Source organism: Rana temporaria, chromosome 2, assembly GCF_905171775.1.
Source record: "Rana temporaria chromosome 2, aRanTem1.1, whole genome shotgun sequence".
NCBI classification, from domain to species: domain Eukaryota; kingdom Metazoa; phylum Chordata; class Amphibia; order Anura; family Ranidae; genus Rana; species Rana temporaria.
The window spans coordinates 461,318,998-461,332,232 of NC_053490.1; the positions used below are offsets into that span (position 1 = coordinate 461,318,998).

General features: G+C 42.5%; 1 protein-coding gene across 16 annotated transcripts in view; it reads right to left on the minus strand.

Moving 5' to 3' along the window:
* Window positions 1-13,235, minus strand: part of NCOR1 (nuclear receptor corepressor 1) — a 195,733-nt gene that overhangs the window by 138,810 nt on the left and 43,688 nt on the right. For all 16 annotated transcript variants that reach the window (XM_040338609.1, XM_040338607.1, XM_040338605.1 and 13 more), the window contains exon 3: window positions 5,638-5,753. In XM_040338609.1, the coding sequence (XP_040194543.1) occupies window positions 5,638-5,753 (116 nt within the window). The remainder of the gene's footprint in view (window positions 1-5,637; window positions 5,754-13,235) is intronic.

The following is a 13,235-nucleotide window of genomic DNA, read 5'->3' on the forward strand; positions in this document are numbered from 1 at the left end:
ACTTTAGGGAACAGATTAACCCCTTCCTCACCCCCTAGTGTTAGGCCCCTTCCCTGTCAGTCACATTTACACAGTAATCAGCGCAGTTTTATAGCACTAACCGCTGTATAAATGTGAATGGCCCCAAAAAGGGGGTCAAAAGTGTCCGATATGTCCGCCGCAATGTCACGGTCAAAATAAAAATCGCAGATCGCCGCCATTACAAGTAAAAAAATAAAAAAAAATAAAAAAGGCCACAATTCTATTCCCCATTTTGTAGATGCTAGAACTTTTGCGCAAACCGATCAAATACGCTTATTGCGATTTTTTTGCCAAAAATATGTAGAAGAATACGTATCGGTCTAAACTGAGGAAAAAACTTTTTTTTTTAATTATATTTATTAAATCAAAAAAAGTAAAAGATAGTGGTTTTTTTTGAAAATTGTCACTCTTCTTTTGTTTAGAGCGCAAAAAATAAAAACCACAGAGGTGATCAAATACCACCAAAATAAAGCTCCATTTGTGGGGGGGGGGGGGGGGGGGAAGGGCGTCAATTTTGTTTGGGAGCCACGTCGCACGACCGCGCAATTGATATTCAAAGGACGACATCGCTGAAAACTAAAAATTGGTCTGGGCAGGAAGGGGGTGAAAATGCCCTGTATTGAAGTGGTTAAAGATTGTAACTACCAGCAAGAATAAGTCCTTGCATTTAAAGAGAACCTGTCATTTCAGATTCATCATGGCAGAGCCCGTTAGCGGGCATCCACTCACCTGCTGCCGCCATGTCCCTCACCTTCTTGTGTCATTGCTGCATCACCAGCTGTCCCATTAAAGTGAATGAGACTGTTGGTGAGTCAACAGTGGGTCAGAGGAGGAGCTGCTGCGGGACAGGTGACAGTTGGAAACCTAATAACGATTTAAAATCAAGTTGATTTAACTCAAGCCTTTTTACTAGTGATTTAAAGCGGGAGTTCAGCCATAAAACATTTTTTACCCTTAGATTGATGCTCATTTTGTCTAGGGGAATCGGCTAGTTTTAAAATCGCAGCTGTACTTACCGTTTTAGAGAGCGATCTTCTCCGCCGCTTCCGGGTATGGTCTTCGGGACTGGGCGTTCCTATTTTGATTGACAGTCTTCCGACGGTCGCATCCATCGCGTCACGAGTAGCCGAAAGAAGCCGAACGTCGGTGCGGCTCTATACTGCGCACCGACGTTCGGCTACTTTCGGAAAATCGCGACATGATGGATGCGACCGTCGGAAGCCTGTCAATCAAAATAGGAACGCCCAGTCCCGCAGCCCATACCCGGAAGCGGCGGAGAAGATCGCTCTCTAAAACGGTAAGTACTGCTTCGATTTAAAAAAAACTAGCCGAACCTCCACTTTAAATCTACGTAAATACGTGTCCTCAGCCACTGCTGCACAATAGAAGAATAGAAAATGAGATGTCCTAAAATAATAAAAAAGGTGTTCGTTTTTTCCCCCTCTAGGCAAAAATAGAGAAAAAAATATATATATTTTTTTTATTATTTTAGGACCTCCCAGCAGTGTTGCTTGGATGTCAGTATAGTATTCAACATGCTGCAAACAGACACAAAAGTTTGCATATGAGCATTTACATGTACGTTAACAGCTGAATTTTCCTTTCTAGAATTCCACCTGATCCATCCCAATATAAAAGTAGCTCATGGCTCACCATCTCTTGAACCCTGTACCCACTGGTATCCTCTACTAACGTCTAGGCCAGGGGTAAGCAACCTGGGGCACTCCAGCTGTTGCAGAACTACAAGTCCCATCATGCCTCTGGGAGTAATTGTAACTGCCAGCCTTGCAATGACTCATGGGAAATGTAGTTCCACAACAGCTGGGTTGTCTACCCCTGCTCTAGGCCATATCAAATAAGAGATGCTGTAGTGACTGAATCCAGACGTGACACATCTGGGTTCTGAGCGCCTGTGCGTCAGTACTCTGAACCAGTGGAGCTGCAGGTTTGAGCTCTGTCCTCAGTTTGCACTGGCTGAATACAATGGAATCCCTAATGTCCCCATAATAAGACCTTGTCACCACCTGTACATAATACATATGGGAAATGTTTTCATTTAAAGCTAGACTCAAAACTGATGAACAGTAAAAGTTTTTAAAGCGTTGACCATTTTAGAATATCTTTGCTCGCCAATCTAATTTTTCAATATTTTAACCCAAAATCTAAAATGTAACATAATTCAGTTTATTTGCCATATTTTTTTTTTTTTTAAATCCAACAAAAGTTTTATTTAGTTTGCAGAGGTACACTGCATACAAAATCCCCTTGACATGTCGGGGACAAATACAAAATATAATTACAACCAGAGAAATACTATTTGCCATATTTTAAAAGTTTTGAGATCGTACTGCATTTGTGTGCATTAAAAAAAAATTATACTATATATAGTTTATTTTTTGAAGTTTCAATAGCAACCAAAGGAGGTGATAGGGAACGCTCATGAAAAGTGGTTGGGGTGGGTTTTGCATTGGCACTGTAACTTTACCCTTAATGGGCAATGTGACAGATTGTCATGTGTGAAGCATAAGAGTTGTATTTATTAATTTCTGTATATAGGATCAAACTTATTATTTGGGTATGTGCAATGTTGTACCCCATTACGGGCAGACAACTGCTTCTACTAAAAAGCATGCCTGCAGTGCCCCCTTCACAGCCACCAGATACTCTCCTGAGCGCCTGCCTTCCGATGCTGTGAATGTTAACAGCAGCCACTGCAATTGACAAAGTGGTGCCGCATGCGTATGTATGTGCCCGCCGCCTCTGCCATTCGTATTACTACACTTCCAAAATGCATTGCACTACATTATGTGAATAGGCAGAGGAGATTCTATAATTCAACCTTTCCACCTCCATTCACAGAACGCAAAGGGTCCGTTTACATGGGTTCCTGCTGCCAGAACAGTGAAACGTGTCAATAGCTGCAGCCACTGAGCCCATACAACGCAATGACAGGCTGTCTGCAGCTGCCGCTATTCATGACTGTTCGCATGCCCAGTGGTTACCACCTATGGTAATCACATTTGTTAATTCCAGCTGCAGGAAATCGTAGCATGTTTAATCTTCGGTGGGAAAGGACCCTTATAGTACGGGTTCTGTGAATGTTCTGGTTCACTTGTTCATCAGACTTGAATGGACTTAAGCTAGCCATACACACAAAGGAGTACCTTGTGGGCTTTTTACCAGCGAGGAAGCCCATCATAGCGATGAGCCAATAGGAACGTGTAGAAGATGGAAGATTCCATATTGGTAGACTTGGACAAAAATTTACAGGCATCTCCATTTTTTCCAGTAGCTCCTTCCCTCTATTCACCAAGGAGGATCAAGGTAAGAGAAATAAAGTGTAGCGCTAATATGTATATATCTCATATTAGCGCTACACCTTATTTCTCTTACTTTGTTCTCAATTTTGTCTAATTGTAGTGTATAGCTGCTTTCTTATAGGTTCCCTCACTTGGCGCAATTTTTTGTAAATTTTTTCTTACCAAGGAGGATCAGCCTGATCGCACAGTGGTTTTCCATCAACTGCTCTTTAATGCCCCGCACGGTGTGACCCTCACTACAATGTTTTGCACAAGATCCCTTTCACACTTGGTCGCTTTTCAGGCGCTACAACGCTAAAAATAGCGCCTGCAAAGCGACCTGAAACAGCCGCTGCTGTCTCTCCAGTGTGAAAGCCCTGAGGGCTTTCACACTGGAGCAGAGCGCTGGCAGGACGATAAAAAAAGTCCCACTAGCAGCATCTTTGGAGCGGTGTGTATACCTCCTCCTCCGTTCCTGCCCATTTCAATGGGGCACCGCGGCTATACCGCCGGCAAAGCGCGTCTGTAATGCGCTTTGTAGTGTGTTTTTTTTTTCCCTTTCTTGGACGCTAGCGGGGGCAAAACCACCCCGATAGCAGCGGAATAGTGATTCAAAATTTACGGTAAAGCGCCGCTAAAAATAGCGACTCTTTGCCGCCGAACCCCACCCCAGTGTGAAAGGGGCCTAAGGGGTGGAGGCGTTTTAGAGTCCATCCACGCCAGCTACTGCAGCGTGATACAGGTTAGTCACTACAGAGCTGATCTGTATTGCATTAATTGTTTGCAGCACATCACACCAATCCTTTTTTTATTACATTTAAATTTCCTATTGACATTTTATCAAGTTCTGTTGGCGGCAGCGCGGGGAAAGGCAGTGGATTGGCTCGCACTGCATGGAGCTGAAAAAAGTATTGCCTGCAGTCCCTTACTCCAGTACACACCATCACAACATGGTGCTGTGAACCAGGCACAAAGGACTTGAGGTCTTGTGGTGGGACTGAGCCTAGGATAGCCGCCAAGCACATTCCATGGCACCTGGTGAGAATCACCCCTCAAAAGATTTAAAGTGGAGGTTCACATAAAAAATTAATTTTTAACAGTAGATTGGGCCTAATTACGGGAAGCCGAATCGGGTGTTTTGATTAAAATCAATGCCGTACTTACCTTTTTTGAGATAGATGTTCTCCCGCCGCTTCCGGGTATGGGCTGCGGGACTGGGCGTTCCTATTTGATTGACAGCCTTCCGACCGTCGCATACAGCGCGTCGCCAGTTTCCGAAAGTAGCCGAACGTCGGTGCGCAGGCGCCGTATAGCGCCGCACCGACGTTCGGCAACTCGTGATGCGCTGTATGCGACCGTCGGAAGGCTGTCAATCAAATAGGAACGCCCAGTCCCGCAGCCCATACCCGTAAGCGGGTGGGAGAACATCTATCTCAAAAAAGGTACTGCATTGATTTTAATCAAAACACCCGATTCTGCTTCCCATAATTAGGCCCAATCTACAGTTACATTTTTTTTTTTCGGGTGAACTTTAACACACAATTTTAAAATATCAGCACTAAAAACAGCGGAAAAAGACATGACACTGAATTTTCTGCCCTGCTGTTCCAATCAAATTGTGTTATAAATGAATATTTTGTATATTTTAACCTAGCTGAAAGGCGTAAAGTTTAATTAAGGCCTAAAAGTGAACATAACCCTACTCACAGAGGAGCATTTCTCAAACACTCATGATAAGCTCGAAGTCTTAAAATTTATCAAGTGAGATAATTTCAAAACCAATATTTGTGCATGGTGTGGTCAAGAGGCGAGCTGCATTACTAGAAGCTGTTTTACATACTTCGAAACACTTGAAAAAGCACATTTTTGTATAGCTCTGGGCCAAGCGGCTGGCGGCTTATTTTACAAGGAAACCAGATTTGTCTAGCAAGCAATCTGTTGAACCCAACAAACATTCCAATGTGGTTTAACAGAGCGCTCGTACAGCACAAGAATTCCAGTTGCATTTAAGCAACGTGATTGAAGATAAACAGTGTTCACCTTAGCAGGTAGCGATCACACGCAGAGGCTTATTAGGAGTGAGGCTACAGCTGAAACCACATCGATGTAGCTACTCAACAGAGCGACAATTGTCCGAACGGTGGAGCTGCAAAAACCAGCTTCCCCTGCAACTCTCCACTTATCTTAGTCAGCAAAGTACATATTCTATGGTGGTCACAGTCTTTTCAGCTGATATGATGGAAAAGAGATCATTTATTACTATGAATGTTTGTAATCCTTGAATACCCAAGTGTTCCCATCAAGGGAAAAAACATACCTGTCAGCCCCCGGGTGAAACTCAGACAACAAAGATGGTCGTCTTCTGAGCTGCTGTTGCTGCAATAGCTGGGAAGCCTCCAAATGAGCATTGCGATATTCTGGTAAGGGAAACTCCTGTACAGAGGGAGAAATAAAGACAATTATGGCAACAACCAGGTAGACACACTGAGAAGAGGTGAACGCACAGGGCACATTAAACTCTTCTTCCACTTCCATTAGACATGGAGGATTATCCAATAGGCCAGGTCTCGACAAATGCCAGTCGCCATGGCGACTAGAAATAGGGTCCTGGCGACTTGGCTTGGAGGGGGGGGGGGCATCTGGTGGTGAGCCGTTGGTATTACAAGTTATTACCACCAGATATGTAAGCTGGCGCCATCTGGTGGTGGTTGTTGGTATTACAAGTTAAAGCGGGGGTTCACCCTATAAAAAAAAAAAAAAAAAAAAAAAAAAAAAAAAATTTCTTCTAGCATAAAATTCGGCATAGTAGCGCGAGCTACAGTATGCCTGTCTTAATTTTTTTATCCCCGTACTCACTGTTATATCGTACATAGAAGATTCCGACTGCCCACGGGGAATGGGCGTTCCAATCCAGACGGAAGGTGATTGACGGCCGGCTCTGGCGTGTCACGCTTCTCCGGAAATAGCCGAAATAGGCTTGGCTCTTCACGGCGCCTGAGCATAGTCTGTGCGCAGGCGCCGTGAAGAGCCGAGACCTACTCCGGCTGTCTTCGGGGAGCGTGACGTGCCAGAGCCGGCCGTCAATCACCCTCCCTCTTGAAAGGAACGCCCATTCCTCGCGGGCAGTCGGAATCTTCTATGTACGATTACACAGTGAGTACGGGGATAAAAAAATTAAGACAGGCATACTGTAGCTCGCGCTACTATGCCGAATTTTATGCTAAAAAGTTGTTCTGCAGGGTGAAACACCCCTTTAAGCATTACAAGTTAAACAGCAATTCTAATGTAATTTTTCAAAATTTTTCACTATTTTCACTGCCATCTTCTTCCCTCCAATTAGAACCCCCAAAAATTATATATATTTTTTATCCCAACACCCTAGAGAAAAAAATGGCGATCGTTGCAATACTTTCTGTCACGCCGTATTTGCGCAGTGGTCTTACAAGCGGACTTTTTTGGGAAAAAATTACACTTTTTTTTATAGAATTAAAAAATAAGACAACAGTAAAGTTATCCCCATTTTTTTTTATATTATGAAAGATAATGTTACGCCGAGTAAATTCATACCCAACATCTCACGCTTCAAAATTGCGTCCGCTCGTGGAATGCCGACAAACTTTAACCCTTTAAAATCTTCATAGGCGACGTTTAAAAAAAATCTACAGGTTGCATGTTTTGAGTTACAGAGGAGGTCTAGGGCTAGAATTATTGCTCTCGCTCTACCAATCGCGGTGATACCTCACATGTGTGGTTTGAACACCGTTTACATATGCGGGCGCTGCTCACGTATGTGTTCGCTTCTGCGCGCAAGCTCGTCGGGACGGGGTGCGTTTTCTGGCTCCTAACTTTTTTAGCTGGCTCCTAGATTCCAAGCAAATTTGTCAAACTCTGCAATAGGCTTCCTCTGGGAGGAAGATCCAGAAAATAAGAGTCAACCTACATGGCATAGGCTTTCTATATCCACCATTGCAATCATTTAATACAACATACTCAGCCCTTACTGAACTCTACATTAAAAATGACATTTGCTGGGCTCTTATACTGATAAAGATGACAATGTTGAGTTCACCTCATACTAACTACACATTTTTCACTCCTTACCGTGCAGCACTAATGTGCATCCTAAAATGAATTGGCAATTTATTCTTATTTTTTTCTGTTCACTTACCCGATTTATGCCTATATCAAATTTCACTTCCTCCTCTAGGGGGACGTCATTTGCGGTTTTGCATTGGCTCCTGGAAAATCTTGGTCAGCTTGGCATGGTGTCTATGTAAATTCTTGGCCAGCTTGGCATTGCACAGCTCCAGCAAGATTTAACATAGGCGTCTATGGAAAATCTTTATCAGCATGTGCCACGCCAAGCTGATAAAAATTGCAGCACACTGCACATGTGCGAGGTTGGCAGGTGCATACTGGGTAGCCAACATGCATGGAATACAGGAAGAGGGACATTGTGGCTTCAGATGCCCACACTGGAGATCAGGGCTGGCCTTAGGTGTTCAGGCGCCCTGTGGGAGCTAATCCTGTGGGAGCCAATCCTGTGGCACCTCCCCATCTTCACCCCTCACCCCCTGGTCTCAAATCGGCCACAAATGTCGGCATCATATAATCGGCCATCAGCCGCCCCAATTTCTAAATATCGGCATCGGCCAGAGAAAAACCCATATCGGTCTACCTCTAGATGGGACTGACCAGCATGTGATACAACATTAAGGCCGGGTTCACACTGGTATGATACGACTGTCATCCTGCAATATCAATCCTACTTCCATCTGAATTGAATGAACAGGATACGATTTTGCTCCGGTCTGACTTGTCCTTTGACCAATCAAAACAATCCCAGAGTGACATGGAATTTGGCCTGCCAATGGAACATCCCTGGTTACCATAAAAGCACAATTTTAATATTAATGTGATACCTACGTAATCATGTGTACAAGAGACTTTCAATTACACCAAACAGAACAGTTATTTGGAAAGATGCTGACTAACATTGTGTTTGTTCCCTACTGCAGTAGTTATTAATTTGGAACCACTAATCAATATGATTGTGTGCAAGTACTGAAGACATTAAAAAGTTGGATTTTTACTCCAAGTTGTGCTTTTATTTTATGGGCTTTTTTTTTTTTTCCTTTTCCCAATCAGATTTTTTTCCTTCAATAAAAATTGTTTTTACAGTTTACAACAAAAAAAACAAACATACGTTCCTACTTAGGGCCCTTTTGTCCGCTTTTTCTTCCATCCGTTTGCGGATGAAAAAGGGACATACATTGGTCCCTAGGAGATTGCGGATGTCATTCGCCGACACCCGATCTCGCCCGCCTCCGCAATGATCCGATTCTGCAGACAGAAGAAAACCCTATTTTTCCTTCCGACTGCGAATCAGATGAACACGGACAGACGGTCCGTGTTCACCTGATCCCCCCATAGGGGAGAGCGGAGAAAAGACAGGGCAGTCCCTGTACAGTGTGCGGGGACCGCCCTGTCATCCGTCGGCTCAGCGGGGATCAACTGAGCGATCCCCACTGAGCAAGCGGAGGTTTACGGGGCGGGTCATTACTGATCCGCCCTGTGTGAAAGGGCCCTTAAAGGGTCACTAAAAGAAAAACATTTTTTAGCTGAAATGACTGTTTACAGGGTATAGAGACATAATAGTTAACTGGTTCCTTTTAAAAATGGATTAAAAATAGATAAAACAATCATATAATGTACCTTCAGTTTAGTTTCGTTTTTGCTGTGGTTTCTAGGTTCTCTGATGTACAGAGCCAGAGAGCCAATAGAGGGCAGTGATGGTTTGTAAAACGAAACTGGATTGGTGCCGACACACAGTAATCACACCTCCTTGATTAGTCACCACAGAGAGAAATCTCCCAGTACTGTGGTGATCAGGAAACAGACAACAAGGAAGTGTCCAGAACAGAGAGGAATTACAGCAACATCAAAGCAAAAACGAACAATGAGGACATGAAACCAGGACTGCAGTAAGGTAAAGGAAGCCATTTAACTAAAAAAAAAAAAAACTCAGATAAATGATGATTGTACAATCACGGTTACTTATACTTAAAACAGGAACTGCAGTCTGCTCAAATAATTTGAAAAATTCTTAAGCATGCCAAGTATTTCTAAGTATTTCCAAACGGCTCCAAACTGTTTCAAGCGTCACCGGCGTCCGCACACTTCTGGCCAAATGCAGCACTGCACACCCCATTAGCTTGAATTCTGCTCGTTTTGTGAGACAACGCTCGCAAACCGAGTCAGAATTATATAAAAAAAAAAAAAGTTGCTAGTCTTTCAAAATGCTTGTTAACTGCGTTACTCGTGATCCAAGGTTCCACTGTACTGCGATTCTGTACTTGCCAAATATGCTGTAGAAATCTCCCTCAACCGAGTCTGGCTGCAACCAGTTCTAACTGTGGGCAGCTGAAGTTGCTGCCTGTTCACTTCCTGGATTTACACAGACACACACCTCCTGCTCTGCATCTCTCATTGGCCCTCTTATGACTCACCCCTGCTTTACTGGGGAGGAGGGAGAGCGCTGTGTACGATGTCATAAGCCTAGGCTTTTTTTACCAGACAAGAAACAGGAAGTGGGCTGCATAAGGAATTTACTGGCAGAAAAAAAATATATGTTTTATCATCCAAAGTTAAAACAAGGGCAGAAGATTTAATAGATGGAAATTTGGATAAATGACTGAAGCTCCACTTTAAGACCTTCTAATCATAGCAACAAATTGCCAGTTATTTTTATAAATACAATTGGCAACAATATAGAGCAAACAGAAATTTTGTGTGTTCTTGATGTGATAGATAGATAGATAGATAGATAGATAGATAGATAGATAGATAGATAGATACACACAGGGAGTGCAGAATCATTAGACAAATGAGTATTTTGACCACATCATCCTCTTTATGCATGTTGTCTTACTCCAAGCTGTATAGGCTCGAAAGCCTACTACCAATTAAGCATATTAGGTGATGTGCATCTCTGTAATGAGAAGGGGTGTGGTCTAATGACATCAACACCCTATATCAGGTGTGCAGAATTATTAGGCAACTTCCTTTCCTTTGGCAAAATGGGTCAAAAGAAGGACTTGACAGGCTCAGAAAAGTCAAAAATAGTGAGATATCTTGCAGAGGGATGCAGCACTCTTAAAATTGCAAAGCTTCTGAAGCGTGATCATCGAACAATCAAGCGGTTCATTCAAAATAGTCAACAGGGTCGCAAGAAGCGTGTGGAAAAACCAAGGAGCAAAATAACTGCCCATGAACTGAGAAAAGTCAAGCGTGCAGCTGCCAAGATGCCACTTGCCACCAGTTTGGCCATATTTCAGAGCTGCAACATCACTGGAGTGCCCAAAAGCACAAGGTGTGCAATACCCAGAGACATGGCCAAGGTAAGAAAGGCTGAAAGACGACCACCACTGAACAAGACACACAAGCTGTAACGTCAAGACTGGGCCAAGAAATATCTCAAAACTAAATTAAAAAAATGGAAGGGGTAGTGGCGCTGTCTAGAATAGAGGCTGAATGTACCAATGAGGTACGGATGTGACTTGTATGTGATCAAACTAAGTGAAAAGAATACAAGTACCTGAGTGTGATAATATGTGATGGCCTAATTGGCATATAATATACACTCTGAAAGTTGTACAACAAATGTGCAAAAAAATGGCTAAGAGCCGCAAAGGTGGTCACTCAGTGTGTGAACTGTAAGTTAAGTGATGCCACAAAATTACAAACTTAGATATATCAGATAAACCGTGATCATTAATCAGTGATAAATGAAATCAAAAAATATATATATGTACCGGCGTGGTGGTGAATACCAATAAGTATGTAACTTAGCAATAAATGCAGTGAGGCTATAACAAAATAAAAATAAGAGTAGATAGATGCATAAGTCCAATGATTAAATATAGCAGCCACACTATACAGTCCACGTAATGTCAAAAAATAAAAATAAAAATAAAAATATTAATATTAATGAAAATAAACATAACTTAAAAAGAATATATGTTTAGATAAGTGTCCGTGAGCTGGTGCACCCACGAAGGGTGATAAATCACAAAAAATGCAGTGGTGGATTCGCACAGTGCTCCGGTGCTCCCCTCCTGGGTCCCTACTCACCAAAGGCACTCACCCCTGCAGGGGTAAAGTGCAAGTAGAATGGATCTCCAGCAGCTGCGATATCGTTCTTCCTGGGTCCTATGGATGCACAGATGTCCTGGCCTGGATGGCTCTGCTTCTTTTTTATTAATTCCGGGATTCCTCCAATGAAAAAAATATTCTCATGGCGCAGTATGTTCAAAAAATGGGAGGTTTATTTGTTTAATTAACACTGCCTATGAGGCATGTGCAATACAGCATACATAAAATAAAACGTTTTTTAAAACCAATTTCCAATGGGTATTGGGATAAGGACAATTGGTGGGGATAAAATATAAAAACAAAGTAGTAGGCAATCAGCATGCAAAAGCATAAGCCTCCCAGCACAGCACTACTAGCCGGTGAGATCGTAAGTGTCGTCTCCAGCTGGGGAACGCCGCGCGCTCCACAGGGTAACAGCTGATCAATCCGGGAGTGCGTGTGGGTGTGCGTGTGTCCGCTTTACGCACGTTTCGTATTGGTTACGTCTCTGAGTTATTTATAATACTGACACCACCCTAGTTCATTGCTCCACCCTCACATATTCTCTCCTAAGCGCGGTACACCTCCCCTTTAAGAAATATCTCAAGACTGATTTTTCTAAGGTTTTATGGACTGATGAAATGAGAGTGAGTCTTGATGGGCCAGATGGATGGGCCCGTGGCTGGATTGGTAAAGGGCAGAGAGCTCCAGTCCGACTCAGACGCCAGCAAGGTGGAGGTGGAGTACTGGTTTGGGCTGGTATCATCAAAGATGAGCTTGTGGGGCCTTTTCGTGTTGAGGATGGAGTCAAGCTCAACTCCCAGTCCTACTGCCAGATTATGGAAGACACCTTCTTCAAGCAGTGGTACAGGAAGAAGTCTGCATCCTTCAAGAAAAACATGATTTTCATGCAGGACAATGCTCCATCACACGCGTCCAAGTACTCCACAGCGTGGCTGGCAAGAAAGGGTATACAAGAAGAAAAACTAATGACATGGCCTCCTTGTTCACCTGATCTGAACCCCATTGAGAACCTGTGGTCCATCATCAAATGTGAGATTTACAAGGAGGGAAAACAGTACAACCTCTCTGAACAGTGTCTGGGAGGCTGCGGTTGCTGCTGCACGCAATGTTGATGGTGAACAGATCAAAACACTGACAGAATCCATGGATGGCAGGCTTTTGAGTGTCCTTGCAAAGAAAGGTGGCTATATTGGTCACTGATTTGTTTTTGTTTTGTTTTTGAATGTCAGAAATGTATATTTGTGAATGTTGAGATGTTATATTGGTTTCACTGGTAAAAATAAATAATTGAAATGGGTATATTTTTGTTTTTTGTCAAGTTGCCTAATAATTATGCACAGTAATAGTCACCTGCACACACAGATATCCCCCTAAAATAGCTAAAACTAAAAACAAAACTAAAAACTACTTCCAAAAATATTCAGCTTTGATATTAATGAGTTTTTTGGGTTCATTGAGAACATGGTTGTTGTTCAATAATAAAATTAATCCTCAAAAATACAACTTGCCTAATAATTCTGCACTCCCTATATATATATATATATATATATATATATATATATATATATATATATATATATATATATATATATATATATATATATATATATATATATATATATATATATATATATATATATATATATATATATCTAACACAGAAACATTTCACAGCCCCACACTGCATTGCTCTTAATATTGTACCCGATACTTTCCAATGGAGAGTTTTCCATGGACTCCAACTCAGCAGAAGGTGTT